Source organism: Lithobates pipiens, unplaced genomic scaffold (genome assembly GCF_037356315.1).
Source record: "Lithobates pipiens isolate NorthernLeopardFrog02 unplaced genomic scaffold, aLitPip1_a1.2 Scaffold_22, whole genome shotgun sequence".
Classification (NCBI taxonomy): Eukaryota; Metazoa; Chordata; class Amphibia; order Anura; family Ranidae; genus Lithobates; species Lithobates pipiens.
The window spans coordinates 101,384,641-101,401,624 of record NW_027507784.1 but is presented as its reverse complement, the minus strand read 5'-3'; the positions used below and the strand labels follow the sequence as shown (position 1 = coordinate 101,401,624).

The 16,984-nt window shown below is 45.0% G+C and overlaps 1 protein-coding gene across 1 annotated transcript in view; it reads right to left on the bottom strand.

The window, feature by feature from the left end:
- PDK1 (pyruvate dehydrogenase kinase 1) overlaps window positions 1–11,873 on the bottom strand; it is a 45,483-nt gene extending 33,610 nt beyond the window's left edge. The window contains exon 1 of the mRNA XM_077448008.1: window positions 11,374–11,873. Coding sequence (XP_077304134.1) covers window positions 11,374–11,497 — 124 coding nt within the window. The 5' untranslated portion in view covers window positions 11,498–11,873. The remainder of the gene's footprint in view (window positions 1–11,373) is intronic.
- Between the last annotated feature and the right edge of the window lie 5,111 nt (window positions 11,874–16,984).

The following is a 16,984-nucleotide window of genomic DNA, read 5'->3' as shown; positions in this document are numbered from 1 at the left end:
CCATAAGACACCCACAGAATGGAGCTGGTCTCTGCCCCCCACTTATGTCACTGTCTCTGAGCCAGCAGGGAGCAAAAGACTCAAGAGAGCTGAGGCTTCATGCAGATTTCTGGATGGAGATCAGGCTCAGGTGAGTATTAGGGGGCGGTAGGGGAATCTGTGTGCAGTTTTTTTTTTACCCAAGTCTGCCTTTACTTTAAGGAGGTAATGCGCTGATTATCACTGCAGCCCCACCACGGATGCCTGCCCAGGACCACCAGGGATGCTGCTCATGGATGGCCACCAGGGTGGCCAGTCAGTGCCTAGACATGATGCCAATCAGTGCCCATCAGCAATGCCTGCCAGTGCCTTTAGTGATGCTATTAGTGCCATCAGTGCCACCCATAATTACCCATCAGTGCAGCCTTTCAGTGCCACCTATGAATGCCCATCAGTGCAGCCTTTTAGTGCCCAGTGTCGCATCTCAGTGTCCATCAGTGCCACCCATAAGTACCCATCAGTGCAGGAGAAAACGTATTTACAACATTTTAACAGAAACAAAGAAAACATTTTTTTTTCTTCAAAATTTGTAAATATCATTTAAAGTGTGACAGCGCTGAAAGCTGAAACTTGGCCTAGGCAGAAAGGGTGAAAAGTGCCTGGTATTGAAGGGGTTAATAAGGTAATGGACTGAATCCTACAGATTACTGTACATTAAATACCATAACTGCTCTTTGTGCTGGATTTTAGGATCAGTCTTGCTGCTAAATAGTAAAATGCAAAAAGTAAAAAAGGGCTGTGGATTTAGGTGCATTAACAAAAAGAGGCTAAAACAATGGCTCTAAACAGTAATGTGCAATATTTGAATCAACAGCAGCAACATCCTATCATTACATCTTCTTTTATTATAAATCTGTCTGCCTATAGCATTTGTCCTGCTTCAGTTTGCTTGTTACTTTAATGGTTAAAAGCAAATGAAAACCTGCATGCACAGAAACTGTACTAGCCACTTGCCCTTCACACTGCAGATCAAGGTAATGCATTGCTGGCTATTTATATTCAGGTGACCTAACACACACACACACACACACACACACACACACACACACACACACACACACACACACACCTTAGATATTGTGCATAAAATTGGAACAAAGTTGAAGCTATTCAGGAGACTCATGTGAAACATATAGATGCAGAATAGTGATCACATTGCAGTTCTTTGTGTTGCTATAGTAATGATTCAGCACATCATGACAGGGCCCAGAAGAGTGTGAATGGGGAGCTGGACACAAACTATCTGTGACAATTATGACTGTCAGCCTGGTCATGTTCTTCTAAACTAGAAGAGGATTGCAATATGTGCTGTGCTCACATGCATAAAGTCACCAATGCACACGGATTTAAAGGCCAAGATACAGTATCTCACAAAAGTGAGTACACCCCTCACATTTTTCTAAATAATTTATATCTTTTCATGTGACAACACTGAAGAAAGTACACTTTGCTACAATGTAAAGTAATGAGTGTACAGCTTGTATAACTGTCAATTTGCTGTCCCCTCAAAATAACTCAACACACAGCCATTAATGTTTAAACCACTGGCAAAAAAGTTAGTACACCCCTAAGTGAAAATGTCCAAATTGGGCTCAAAGTGTATATGTTTTGTGTGGCCGCCATTATTTTCCAGCACTGCCTTAACCCTCTTGGGCATGGAGTTCACCAGAGCTTCACAGGTTGCCACTGGAGTCCTCTTCCACTCCTCCATGATGACATCACAGAGCTGGTGGATGTTAGAGACCTTGTGCTCCTCCACCTTCCGTTTGAGGATGTCCCACAGATGCTCAATAGGGTTTAGGTCTGGAGACATGCTTGGCCAGTCCATCACCTTTACCCTCAGCCCCCTTCTTTAGCAAGGCAGTGGTCGTCTTGAAGGGGTGTTTGGGGTCGTTATGTTGGAATACTGCTCTGTGGCCCAGTCTCTGAATGGAGGGGATCATACTCTGCTTCAGTATGTCACAGTACATGTTGGCATTCATGGTTCCCCCAATGAACTGTAGCTCCCCAGTGTCGGCAGCACTCATGCAGCCCCAGACCATAACACTCCTACCACCATGCTTGACTGGAGGCAAGAAACTCTTGTCTTTGTACTCCTCACCTGGTTGCCGCCACAAACGCTTGACACCATCTGAATCACATTAAGTTAATCTTTAGAAGAGGCTTCCTTCTGGGGCAACAGCCATGCAGACCAATTTGATGCAGTGTGTGGCGTATGGTCTGAGCACTGATAGGCTGTAACCTCTGCAGCAATGCTGGAAGCACTCATATGACTATTTCCCAAAGACAACCTCTGGATATGTTGCTGAGGACATGCACTCAACTTCTTTGGTCGACCCCGGCGAGGCCTGTTCTGAGTGGAACTTGTCCTGAACCCCTGTATGGTCTTGGGCACCGTGCTGCAGCTCAGTTTTATATCCTTCTTATAGCCTAGGCCATCTTTATGTACAGCAACATTTCTTTTTTTAACCACTTCCGGACCGGCTCACACCGCAACACGTCGGCACTTTGAAGAGGGATATCGTTATGGCAGCAGTTAAGCTACCATAACCCCGATATCCTCTTTCAGTGAGTGGTCCTGTTTCCGATAAAAGTGGTCTCTGCGGTGGATTCACCACGTGATCATTTTTATCTGAGGCAGGAGGGCCCCCCCCCCCTCCTGCCGCTCTCTGGTGCCCTCCGTCGGACCAGTCGGTAGTGGCAGAGGCGATCGGGTCTTCTTCCTGGCTTGGTATGGAGACGAGTGGGGGGGAAGATGACCCCCACTCGTCTCCATACCATTGCAGGGCAGAATCAGCGTCCAAACTTCACTTCTGCCCATACCTCTTAAAGCAACACTTTTTTTTAAGAAAAAATTACTCAAGCGCAAGAAATGAGTAGAAAAGTATTCAATGCAAAGATAATAATAGATAAAATAAATAAAGGAAGAGAAAACAGCTGCAAGCACTCAAAACAGGCCAGCCAACCAAAGAGAAGTATAATACAATAATTAGTGCTGCGCTATCTTCAAAGATAAAGTGCCAAGTATATACTATATCAAAAAATTAATTAAAATCAAGGAATATATTATATTAAATTATCCTAAGAGAAATACAACATATGGTGTGCTTTCCACAATCTAGCCAAAACAACCAAAGTGCAATGTGCTAATTAAAAGGTGCTAAATAAAGGTGCCAAGGGCTAAAAAAAAGGGGAGGACTGAAGATCCCTAGTATTAATCTTGTTAAGGAGTGAAGGAACAAAACCTCCTCAAAATAATAATACTCCTATTATCCATGCGAGGAAAATAAATAAATATATTTAAAAAGTAATATTAAAATTTTATAATTATATAAATAAAATAAATTAATAAAAAATTAATTGTGAATCAAACCACACCCTAGCACCAGTGTAAATAAATAATGATATCCCAAGATGTCACAGACAATACGTGAATAAATTAAATCGTGATAAACATCATATGCGCCCCAGGTGTCACAAAAAGAGAAAATATTAAAATTAATAAACTATATAAATAAAGGGGGCAGAACCAAAAGACCTTTATGGAAGCGCCTACGTGAACACGTATAGAATATCCGCAGTGGCTTCCCAAAACATAGTGTTTCACGCCATTTTTCAGAGGTTCATAACAAAGACCCCTCCCAACTTAGGTTTGATCCCCACTGGAGAGGAAGTAATAAAATCCGAGACCTCAGTAAGAGTGAATCTCAGTGGATTTTTGAAATGGGCACTTTGGCACCCAGGGGCTTGAACATTGAGTTTGACTTGAATTGTTTTATTTTAGATTTCTAAATAGGAGACATACTTACAGATTAGATTATATGTTTATCTGGCTGGGCTATAGGCGTTCATTTTTTATATTTTTTTATTCCCTTATACACATTTTTATTTTTCATTTTATATATTTTTTTTATTTTTTTATATCTTATTTATTAATTTTTTTGGTATGTCCAGCATACTCTAAACCAATCAATATACATGTATTGGGATTATTTTTTTTACCAAAAACATGTAGCAGAATACATATTGGCCTAAACTGGTGAAGAAATTAGATTTTTCTAATTTTTTTTTTTATTGGAAATGTTTTATAGCAGAAAATAAAGAATATGTTTTTTTTTTCAAAATTGTCAGTCTTTTTTGTATATAGCGCAAAAACTAAAAATCGCAGGAGGTGATCAAATACCACCAAAAGAAAGCTCTATTTGTGGAGGGGGGGAAAAAGACAGATATCTCTCACACACACAAACACACACAAACACTAATGTTTTGCCTTGCATTTCTATCTTAAACTGAATGGGTTATTTAAAAAAAGTAAAAAGGTTCACAATATACTTTAACCACTTCAGCCCCGGACCATTTGGCTGGCCAAAGATCGGAGCATTTTTTGCGATTCGGCACTGAGTCACCTTAACTGACAATTGCGCAATCGTGTGATGTGGCTCCCAAACAAAAATTGATGTCCTTTTTTCCCCACAAATAGAGCATTCTTTTTACTTTTATTTTTTGTGCTATAAACAAAAAAAGAGCGTCAATTTTGAAAAAAAAACGCAATATTGTTTACTATAATAAATATCCCCCAAAAATATATAAAAAAAAGTTTTTTCCTCAGTTTAGGCCGATACGTAGTCTTCAAAATATTTTTGCTTTAAATAAATAAATAAATCACAATAAGAGTTTGATTGGTTTGCGTGTCTACAAAATGGGGGGATAGTTTTATGGCATTCTTTTTACTAGTAATGGCAGCAATCTGCAATTTTTATCATGACTGCGACATTATGGCAGACAGATTAGACAATTTTGGCACTATTTTGGGACCATTCACATTTATACAGCGATCAGTGTGTTTAAAAATGCACGGATTACTGTGTAAATGTGACTGGCAGTGAAGGGGTTAACCAGTAGGGGGGCGCTGCAGGGGTTAAGTGTGTCCTAGGGATGTGTTCTAACTGTAGGGGGATTGGCTACGTGTGTCACGACACTGATCACCGCTCCCGATCACAGGGACCTGTGATCAGTGTCCTGTCACTAGTAAGAATGGGGAAATGCTTGTTTTATCAGCATTTCCCCGTTCTTCCTCTCCGTGAGAATATTGCGGTTATCGAGTCCACGGGACCCGCGATTACACTCACGGAGCTTGTGGCGGGCATGCACCCACAATGCCGTGTCTTAAAGGGCAACGTACAGGTATGTTAATATGCCTGTACGTGCCATTCTGCCGATGTATATCGGCGTGAGCCGGTCAGCAAGGGGTTAAAGAATGCACACATAAACCTAAGGGAATTACATCTCTGCCAGGTGTCACTCTTTTTATTTTCATAAATAAAAACAAAAATCCTCAAGAACTAGAAAAAGCGCTTTAAGAATTACGGTATTTCACGCATGGTTTTGCAATGTCAAACGTGTAAACTTAGCTGTTTGAGTAAATAAGGGCAGATTTCTACTAATGACTGGAAGAACCCGACCATTGGCCAGGACCAAACACTGGATGACAACTTCTTGTTCAAACAAGTGGTATAAGAAAGTTTAGTCTACATAGAGCAAATAAATAAAACATACCAGCCTGTTATGAAAGGCCTGCCAGGCTACTTAATACTTACCAATGGAAGGTTATCACAGAGGTGACAGCTCTCTCTAGTATAGTTACAATGTGCAACAACACTGTACAAGAGAATCTGTCACTGTGTCCATTCAGGGCATAGGAACAAATGGTCAATGCAGCACTGAAAATGTGACTATTAGTGGCCTCAATGGGCAACCCAAAGCAAACATCAACCGGAGGAGCACCACACCAGATGGGAAGAAGTCCAATAACGTCAATGTACACAGATTAAAGAGATTATTTGTAAAGTCAGGGGTTTTTTTTCCTAGAAAAATAAACATGTTCTACTTACCTCCTCTATGCAGTGGATTTGCACACAGCAGCCTGGATCCTTATCTTACCGGGTCTCTCTTCGGCTCTCCTGGCCCCTCCCTCCTGCAAGTGCCCCCACAGCAAGCAGCTTGATATGGGGGCACCCAAACCAAGTCACAGCTCCGTGTGTCCATTCAGACATGGGCCAATCAGGAGGAGAGTCCCGAATGGCCAAGTCACTCGTGGACATCACTGGACAGAGATAAGGTGCTGGAAGGCTGATGCACACAGAAGGTTTTTTTATCTTAATGCACAGATCCTGAATCAGTAACCTGCGGGGACATGACTGACAATAACGCCACTAATAAAGGTTCCCCCAATAGATGACTTCCTTTTCCTTACCAAATTACATAGGAAAGATCCTTACGGAGTTCACTGAAATTCTTCACTATATCTAAAGCCCTGAGTGCTTTGGCCCCTGGAACTTTTTTTTTTTTTTTTAATCTGTGAAACTTTAAAGTGAATGAAACTCCTTTACCATTCTGTCTGATGCCCCAACCTTTAATGTTTGTTTTGGATGATTTTACGGGTACCCGCTGGAGGGCAGTCCCATTGTGTGGTCAGCTGCCTAACCCTTTGTGTGTGAGGAAGGTGTGAGGACAGGATTGGATGTTCTCCATGTATGAGGAGGAAGGTGTGAGGACAGGACTGGATGTTCTCCATGTATGAGGAGGAAGGTGTGAGGACAAGATTGGATGTTCTCCGTGTATGAGGAAGGTATGAGGACAGGATTGGATGTTCTCCATGTATGAGGAGGAAGGTGTGAGGACAGGTAAGGGTGTTCCTCATGTATGAGCAAGATGGGGGTGTTCCTCGAGTATGAGGAGGAAGGTGGTATGTCCTTCATGTATGAGGAAGAAGGTGTGAGGACAGGACTGGATGTTCTCCGTGTAAGAGGAGGAAGATGTGAGGACAGGACTGGATGTTCTCCGTGTAAAAGGAGGAAGGTGTGAGGGCAGGACTGGATGTTCTCCGTGTAAGAGGAGGAAGGTGTGAGGATAGGACTGGATGTTCTCCGTGTAAGAGGAGGAAGGTGTGAGGACAGGACTGGATGTTTTCCGTGTAAGAGGAGGAAGGTGTGAGGATAGGACTGGATGTTTTCCGTGTAAGAGGAGGAAGGTGTGAGGATAGGACTGGATGTTTTCCGTGTAAGAGGAGGAAGGTGTGAGGGCAGGACTGGATGTTCTCCGTGTAAGAGGAGGAAGGTGTGAGGACAGGACTGGATGTTCTCCGTGTAAGAGGAGGAAGGTGTGAGGACAGGACTGGATGTTCTCCGTGTAAGAGGAGGAAGGTGTGAGGACAGGATTGGATGTTCTCCGTGTAAGAGGAGGAAGGTGTGAGGGCAGGACTGGATGTTCTCCGTGTAAGAGGAGGAAGGTGTGAGGGCAGGACTGGATGTTCTCCGTATAAGAGGAAGGTGTGAGGACAGGACTTGATGTTCTCCGTGTAAGAGGAGGAAGGTGTGAGGGCAGGACTGGATGTTCTCCGTGTAAGAGGAGGAAGGTGTGAGGACAGGACTGGATGTTCTCCGTGTAAGAGGAGGAAGGTGTGAGGACAGGACTGGATGTTCTCCGTGTGAGAGGAGGAAGGTGTGAGGACAGGATTGGATGTTCTCCGTGTAAGAGGAGGAAGGTGTGAGGGCAGGACTGGATGTTCTCCGTGTAAGAGGAGGAAGGTGTGAGGGCAGGACTGGATGTTCTCCGTGTAAGAGGAGGAAGGTGTGAGGGCAGGACTGGATGTTCTCCGTGTAAGAGGAGGAAGGTGTGAGGGCAGGACTGGATGTTCTCCGTGTAAGAGGAGGAAGGTGTGAGGACAGGATTGGATGTTCTCCATGTAAGAGGAGGAAGGTGTGAGGACAGGACTGGATGTTCTCCGTGTAAGAGGAGGAAGGTGTGAGGACAGGACTGGATGTTCTCCGTGTGAGAGGAGGAAGGTGTGAGGACAGGATTGGATGTTCTCCGTGTAAGAGGAGGAAGGTGTGAGGGCAGGACTGGATGTTCTCCGTGTAAGAGGAGGAAGGTGTGAGGGCAGGACTGGATGTTCTCCGTGTAAGAGGAGGAAGGTGTGAGGGCAGGACTGGATGTTCTCCGTGTAAGAGGAGGAAGGTGTGAGGGCAGGACTGGATGTTCTCCGTGTAAGAGGAGGAAGGTGTGAGGGCAGGACTGGATGTTCTCCGTGTAAGAGGAGGAAGGTGTGAGGGCAGGACTGGATGATCTCCGTGTAAGAGGAGGAAGGTGTGAGGGCAGGACTGGATGTTCTCCGTGTAAGAGGAGGAAGGTGTGAGGACAGGATTGGATGTTCTCCGTGTAAGAGGAGGAAGGTGTGAGGGCAGGACTGGATGTTCTCCGTATAAGAGGAAGGTGTGAGGACAGGACTGGATGTTCTCCGTGTAAGAGGAGGAAGGTGTGAGGGCAGGACTGGATGTTCTCCGTATAAGAGGAAGGTGTGAGGACAGGACTGGATGTTCTCCGTGTAAGAGGAGGAAGGTGTGAGGACAGGACTGGATGTTCTCCATGTAAGAGGAGGAAGGTGTGAGGACAGGATTGGATGTTCTCCGTGTAAGAGGAGGAAGGTGTGAGGACAGGACTGGATGTTCTCCGTGTAAGAGGAGGAAGGTGTGAGGACAGGACTGGATGTTCTCCGTGTAAGAGGAGGAAGGTGTGAGGTAGAGCTGCCACGAGGCGTCGACGTAATCGACTACGTCGACTAAGAAAATACGTTGACGTGCGTTCAGGGCGTCGATGCGTCACAGTGGGGGCAGTGCTTAGTATCTAGCGCTGCCCTCCGTGCCGCCGTCCCCCTCTCTTCTCCCCCGCCGTGCCGCCGTCCCTAGGGGTGCAACGGATCGTTACCGATCCATGCGCACATGCCGCGCTCCGCGGTCTCGGCCTTAGGAGAGGCCGCGGCTTTGGCCTAGCCCCGAAGCGGCGGCCATCTTTCTACACCCAGGCGTTTACAATGTGATCGCTCCGACGGAGCGATCTCTTGTAAACAAACCGGCGTCATGACATGACGCCGGTTTCTCTCTCCCCTCTCTGTACTGATCTGTGCAGTGGAGGGGAGAAGTCGGATGGAAGCAGCCATCCCTCCATACCCAGCCAATACTCTGCCAGCCCGATACTCTGCCAGCCTCTGCAATGCAATACTCTGCCAGCCTCTGCAATGCAATACTCTGCCCGCCAATACAATGCAATACTCTGCCCGCCAATACAATGCAATACTCTGCCCGCCAATACAATGCAATACTCTGCCCGCCAATACAATGCAATACTCTGCCCGCCAATACAATGCAATACTCTGCCCGCCAATACAATGCAATACTCTGCCCGCCAATACAATGCAATACTCTGCCCGCCAATACAATACAATACTCTGCCCGCCAATACAATACAATACTCTGCCCGCCAATACAATACTCTGCCCGCCAATGCATTGCAATACTCTGCCAGCCAATACAATACTCTGCAATGCAATACTCTCAAGGTTATCCAAAGGATTAATTAGCTAATCAAAAAAAAAAAAAACACTAGATTCATTAAAAAATAAAAATAAAAAAAATAATCGGATAGTCGTTGACTAATCGAAAAAATAATCGATAGATTAGTCGACAGACAAATTAATCGTTAGTTGCAGCTCTAGTGTGAGGACAGGACTGGATGTTCTCCGTGTAAGAGGAAGGTGTGAGGACAGTACTGGATGTTCTCCGTGTAAGAGGAGGAAGGTGTGAGGACAGGACTGGATGTTCTCCGTGTAAGAGGAGGAAGGTGTGAGGACAGGACTGGATGTTCTCCGTGTAAGAGGAGGAAGGTGTGAGGACAGGACTGGATGTTCTCCGTGTAAGAGGAGGAAGGTGTGAGGACAGGACTGGATGTTCTCCGTGTAAGAGGAGGAAGGTGTGAGGACAGGACTGGATGTTCTCCGTGTAAGAGGAGGAAGGTGTGAGGACAGGACTGGATGTTCTCCGTGTAAGAGGAGGAAGGTGTGAGGACAGGACTGGATGTTCTCCGTGTAAGAGGAGGAAGGTGTGAGGACAGGACTGGATGTTCTCCGTGTAAGAGGAGGAAGGTGTGAGGACAGGACTGGATGTTCTCCGTGTAAGAGGAGGAAGGTGTGAGGACAGGACTGGATGTTCTCCGTGTAAGAGGAGGAAGGTGTGAGGACAGGACTGGATGTTCTCCGTGTAAGAGGAGGAAGGTGTGAGGACAGGACTGGATGTTCTCCGTGTAAGAGGAGGAAGGTGTGAGGACAGGACTGGATGTTCTCCGTGTAAGAGGAGGAAGGTGTGAGGACAGGACTGGATGTTCTCCGTGTATGAGGAGGAAGGTGTGAGGACAGGACTGGATGTTCTCCGTGTATGAGGAGGAAGGTGTGAGGACAGGACTGGATGTTCTCCGTGTATGAGGAGGAAGGTGTGAGGACAGGACTGGATGTTCTCCGTGTATGAGGAGGAAGGTGTGAGGACAGGACTGGATGTTCTCCGTGTATGAGGAGGAAGGTGTGAGGACAGGACTGGATGTTCTCCATGTATGAGGAGGAAGGTGTGAGGACAGGTAGGGGTGTTCCTCACGTATGAGGAAGGTGGGGATGTTCCTCGAGTATGAGGAGGAAGGTGGGATGTCCTTCATGTATGAGGAGGAAGGTGTGAGGACAGATGGGGTTGTTCATGTATGAGGAGGAAGGTGAAGTTGGCACGATAAGTGTGAATGTTCTTTGTGTATGAGGAGAAAGGTGAGAATGTTTGTTGTGTATGAGGTGGAAGGTGGGCATGTTCTTCATGTATGAGGAGGAGGGTGGGAGGACAAGTGGGTGTGTTCTTCATGTATGAGGAAGGTGGGTGTGTTCTTCGTGTATGAGGACAGGTAAGGGTGTTCCTCATGTATGAGGAGGAAGGTGGGATGTCCTTCATGTATGAGGAGGAAGGTGTGAGGACAGGTCGGGGTGTTCCTCATGTATGAGGAGGAAGGTGGGATGTCCTTCATGTATGAGGAGGAAGGTGTGAGGACAGGTCGGGGTGTTCATGTATGAGATCGAAGGTGGGAATGTTCTTCATGTATGAGGAAGGTGGGTGTGTTCTTCGTGTATGAGGATAGGTAAGGGTGTTCCTCATGTATGAGGAGGAAGGTGGGATGTCCTTCATGTATGAGGAGGAAGGTGTCAGGACAGGTTGGGGTGTTCATGTATGAGGAGGAAGGAGGGAATGTTCTTCATGTATGAGGAGGAGGGTGTGAGGACAAGTGGGCGTGTTCTTCATGTATGAGGAGGATGAGGGTGGGCGTGTTCTTCATGTATGAGGAGGAGGGTGGGCGTGTTCTTCATGTATGAGGAGGAGGGTGGGTGTGTTCTTCATGTATAAGAAGGAGGAGGGTAGGAGTCCTCATGTATGGAGTCTGGAGAAGCAATGAATGGGGTGGTGTGTGACTCACCGAAGTCCAGGAACTGCTTCATGGATAGGGGTGAGGGGGAAAACTTAGAGTAGTAGTCCACCAGTCCCTGGGTGCTGTTGCTGGTGAGGGAGGCACTTCTCATGAGGGCCCTGAGCAGCCTCATTGTGTGACCGGACGGGGCTCTGCTCTTCTCCTCTCCAGCTACCACAAAGGCACACACAGCATCCCTGCCATAGGCCGCACTTCACGGCCTCTCTCTGTGTCCTCTCTCCGTTTCAAGGATGCAGCTTCTCCACTATCACACGTTCCACCCGCGCTATCCAATCACAGCCATAGGAACGCAGCGAGGGGGTGTGGCTGTACGAATAAACAACCATCGCCATGTTCCTTCCCCTGGCCAATTGCGTTGTCCAAAGAGCTTTCTCAAATCAAGGCCAATAGCAGATTCAGAGAAAGGCAGAGGTAGCTGCTGCCGACCAATCAACAGTAAAGGTGTGCTTAACTATCCCTGGACCGCTGACAGATCGTTACTGTACGGAGGGAGGCATCAGTGCTCCGCCTTCTGATTGGAAAAACACCAACAAGTAGTAGCGGCTACATCCGAGTTGCAGAGCGCCCCTTCTGTTCAGGAAGAGATCGCCCTCTGTCACAGTCATTACAGCAATTTTGCGATAGTAAAGCACGAATACATGTGTATATCTAAAGGCTTCTGCGCTCTATGGAACATAGAAGCAAGCAAAAAAACGCAGAAAAAAGCAGCAATCACTATATGAGTTGGCTCTCACTGGTGTGAATTTAAAACAAAGTAAAGATGTGTTGCGCTAATTTCCAACCATACATATAAAACAATAGTGAGTAAATGAACTATACCTTCTAAATAGGCAAACACTTCATAAAGTGCAGATATAAAATGAGAAGAAAATATATTTATACAATATTTAAAAGTGCAAACGTGCATTAATATAACTGAAAGTGGTTGGGTGCATAATATTTATAAAGTATATAAAAATAGCTCGAGAGTGACTAAGTGCATATATTATGCTACACGCACAGAAAATGCATAAACACAGGTATAGTGTAGAAGTAATTAATTCCGTGAAAAAATCAATTTATATAAAAAAAAGTGACAACTGATGATGTGCAAAAAAAGACCAAGTCTACATGATTATAGTGAAGCACATTAAAGTGTCCCATACACAATCAAATAATGTGACTTAATGAACACACTAAATTAAAGTGCAACGTGCTGAGCCGGCAATCCTTCTGTGGTGGTCCGTGCAAGTGATGCTAATAAAATGCAATTACCTCAACGCTGTGAGGTAAACAGCGGAATTAATACAGGGCCAGGTAACCAGGGACAATCACGGGGATGGCTATGTAGCAGGTTCTTAGAGATTCTTCCAGCTTCTTCATGTGTGATATAAGGTGCACTCAAAGGGATAGATCAAATAGGGCCACCATAGTGTAGTATTTAAAACATATAATATTTATTTAAAAGAAGATAAATACTACTCACAAACGAAGCTTTAAAACAATGCACAATGATACAGCAGCAGACCGGATATGGATGTCACTTCCGGGTTCCTACGCGTTACGTCGTCTAGACTGGATGATCCCAGTTGAAGTCTACACGACGTAACGCGTGTTCTTTACTTTGTTTTAAAAGCACGAATACATGTTATCATTTTTATGTAGCAATTTCTTTTTTGCTGATCCTAAAGCTACATTGCGCTACTGAAATGCATTCACTTTATATTCATGATCACATTCTCTCCTGTGTCTCTCCTCTTCCTGCCCAAGACAATTTTCAGCTTTCAGCGCTGTCACACTTTGAATTACAATTGTACGGTCATGTAACGCTGCACCAACATGACACTTTTATCTTTTTTTCCTACAGAAATAGAGCTTTCCTTTGGTGGTATTTAATTTAGTCACCACTGGGTTTTTTATTTTTTGCTAAACAAACCAAAAAAGACCAAAAATTGTGGGGAAAAAAACTTTTACTTTGTTTCTGTTAAAAATAAATGTTTGTAAATAAGTAATTTTTCATCTTCACTAATGGGTACTGATAGGCTACATTAATGGGCACTGATGAGGCTGCATTAATGAGCACTGATAGGCTGCATTGATGGGAACAGATAGGCTGCATTGAAGGGCACTGATGAGGATGCATTGATGGGCACTGATAGGCTGCATTGATGGGCACTGATGAGGCTGCATTGATGGGCAATGATGAGGCTGCATTGATGGGCAATGATGAGGCTGCATTGATGGGCACTGATAGGCTGCATTGATGGGCACTGAAAGACTGCATTGATGGGCAATGATGAGGCTGCATTGATGGACACTGATAGGCTGCATTCATGGGCAATAATGAGGCTGCACTGATGGGCACTGATAGGCTGCATTGAAGGGCACTGATAGGCTGCATTGAAGGGCACTGATAGGCTGCATTGATGGGCACTGATAGGCTGCATTGAAGGGCACTGATGGGGCTGCACTGATGATCAGTGTAAATGTCCCTTGTCACAAGAAAGCCAGTTATCGGCTTTCCTTTCCTCACACAATGACAGCTCCGAGGAAAGGAGATGCCGCTAACCGACATATGTTTACATTGGATCAGCTGCTCACATGGTAAACAGCCAATGTCATTGACTCTTTACCCTGATCAGTGATGCGCTGTGTCCAAGGGCCACGGCTCACCACTGATTGTCAGACGGCATGCCCCAGGGGCCCCCCGGGGCATGCAGAAGAAGGATATCGAAAAAAAGAAGAACTGCGCTAACCACAAGATACCCAATGTGATTAGGGTATATGAAAGTATCAGACCCACACTGTGGGTCTTAGTATCTAGTGTGTTAATATTGTGAATTCCCCAGACTCAATATATGTGTATCAAACTCTGTGCATAAACCCCTAAACCATAAAGATAAGAATATAAAGAATATATATTTGCTATTAGGCATAAATGACCTATCGAAAAAATACTAAATCTGTGTTCAGAGACACTCTGTCTAATGTCCATACAATCATATATCAAAAAATTGAAAAATTTAATAAAAAATAAACATAAAAAATAAATGTCCATATAGTGAATGAACACCAGTGAAACAAAAATTTCAAATGAGGTACGACAATAAAGAAAAGTTCCAAACGACTGAATTGCAAATGCACGGATTGAAAATCTTCTCCAAAGACGTGGTGTGCTTATCCCATCACCGAAATAAATGAATCAGCTCCTTACCAGATCCAGACGACCCCCCGTTACAGAGGGTCACCACAAGCAGTAGTAGTCAAAAGGGTGTCCGGATAGCGCCTCCTCCTCAGATGGTCACGAATCTTCCACACGATGGGGTTGTGGCTGTTACTCACTCCCAACACGACGTGGTGTCACATAAGGGAAAAACATAGGCTCCAGATAGTGTAAAACCAAATGACTTTAATTCTTAAGAAGCGAACGTAAACACTTACATAAAAGACTTTAAAAGCAGGTTCAAAACAAAGACGTGCACCGGCCGGATACACGCCAACGCCAAGACCAACCCGTCCTTCCTGGTCCACAAAAACGAACACGACTTGGGGTGACGTCGACACGTTCGCACCGCCCAGAAGAAGGATATCTGCTGTAGGCCAGGGGGAACTGGTTAAAGTATATGGAGGGTAGGTGGGTGGTACTTTCTCCATGTTACCCTTCTTGTTGCATACCAAGTGTGTGTCACATAGGAGGCCTACCCCAGGGTAGGTACTTCTGAGCTACACCTGGCACTTAGAAGAGGTCGCTACCATGCACTTGGAATACCCTTACTGGAGCCATGCTCACCAACTGGAACAGATGACTGAACTTTAGTTACCTCTCTTCATGTTAACGTTCACCGCTACTGTTATGCCCCATACACAATCAGAAATTCCGTCAGAAAAATCTTGGATGATTTTTCCAATGGAATTCCGCTCAAGTTTGCCTTGCATACACACGGTCACACAAAAGTTCTCTGAACTTTCAACCGTCAAGAACGCAGTGACTTACAACACTAAGCCCCTGTACACACGGTCGGGGATTTCGACAACCAAATCCGCCGGATTTTGTCCATCGGATCTTGTCCGAAACTGTTGCATACACGCGGTCGGACTAAGTTGTCGAAAAATCCGATCATTCAGAACGTGATGACGTAATTTCGTTACGATGGGACTACGTTCAGGCTAGTAGCCAATAGCTTTGATGTAGGAATTTGATCTGAGCATGCGTGGCACTTTGTCCGATCAAAATTCTCTACACATGAGTATGTCCGATCAAACCAGTTGGTCGGAAAATATTTCCAACAAGTTGTATTCGAGCATGCGTGATTTTTTTCCTGTCAGAATTGCATACAGACAAACGCATTTTTCAAATAGGAACTTTTTCCAACTGAAAAATAGAGAACCTGCTCTCAATCTTTTGCTGGCTGGAATTCTACCAGGAAAAGTCAGATGGAGCATACACACAGTCGGAATTTCTGACCAAAAAGCTCACATCTGACTTTTGCTGGCAGAATTTTTGATGGTGTGCATTATTATTATTATTATAATACAGGATTTATATAGCGCCAACAGTTTACGCATAAAAGGAGACAATACAGTTACAATACAATAAAATACAAGAGGATTCGAGGGCCCTGCTCGGAAAAGAGATTACAATCTAATAAGATTGGGCAGGTGGTACAAAAGGTTGTAACTGTGGGGAATGAGCTGATGGAAGTGGTAGGAGATTAGTTGGAGACGTGATAAGCTTTCCTGAAGAGATGAGTTTTCAGGGATCGCCTGAAGGTAGAAAGAGTAGGGATAGCCGGACCACTGGAGGTAGCGAGTTCCAGAGGATGGGAGAGGCTCTGGAGAAAACTTGGAGACGAGCATGGGAGGAGGCGATGAGGGAGCTTGAGAGTAGGAGGTCTTGAGAAGAGCGGAGAGAGCGGTTTGGGTTATATTTGGAGACAAGATTGGTGATGTAGCTCAGGGCAGAGTTGTGAATGGCTTTGTATGTTGTGGTTAGTATTTTGAATTTAATTCCCTTGGTGATTGGGAGCCAGTGTAGGGATTGGAGGAGAGGGTTGGCAGACACTGAGCGGTTGGTAAGGTGGATAAGTCTGGCAGCAGCATTCATGATAGACTGAAGAGGGGATAGTCTATGGAGAGGCAGGCCAATGAGAAGGAAGTTACAATAGTTAAGCCGAGAGATAACAAGGGAGTGAATGAGGAGCTTGGTGGTTTCATTTGTTAAAAAGGAGCGAATTTTAGATGTTTAGTGCTACTAAACCCACAACACTAAAATCAGTCTGTATATGTAGTAAAGCATGCTTGTGATACTCACTGTGGAATCTAGGGGGTTAATCATCCACATTGTGTAAAAAGGCTGTTTGATCCTGCCTTCCCTGATCCTCCCTTTCTTTTACTGTCCCCAATCCATCTGCTGATAGTACAGAGCCCTAGAGGGCACTCTGCGCATGCTCATTATGGTGTGTATTGCTACAGTTGTTTTTCCTTTTTTTTTTTTTTTGGGAGGGTGCATGTGATCAGCACAGGGCCAAGCAGAACAGTTCAGACAGAGGGCCAGGGGTTATGCAGCCTAATAAGATAGGCAGAGAAGAATCAAAACTTCTCTTACAAGTTTTTTTTTTTT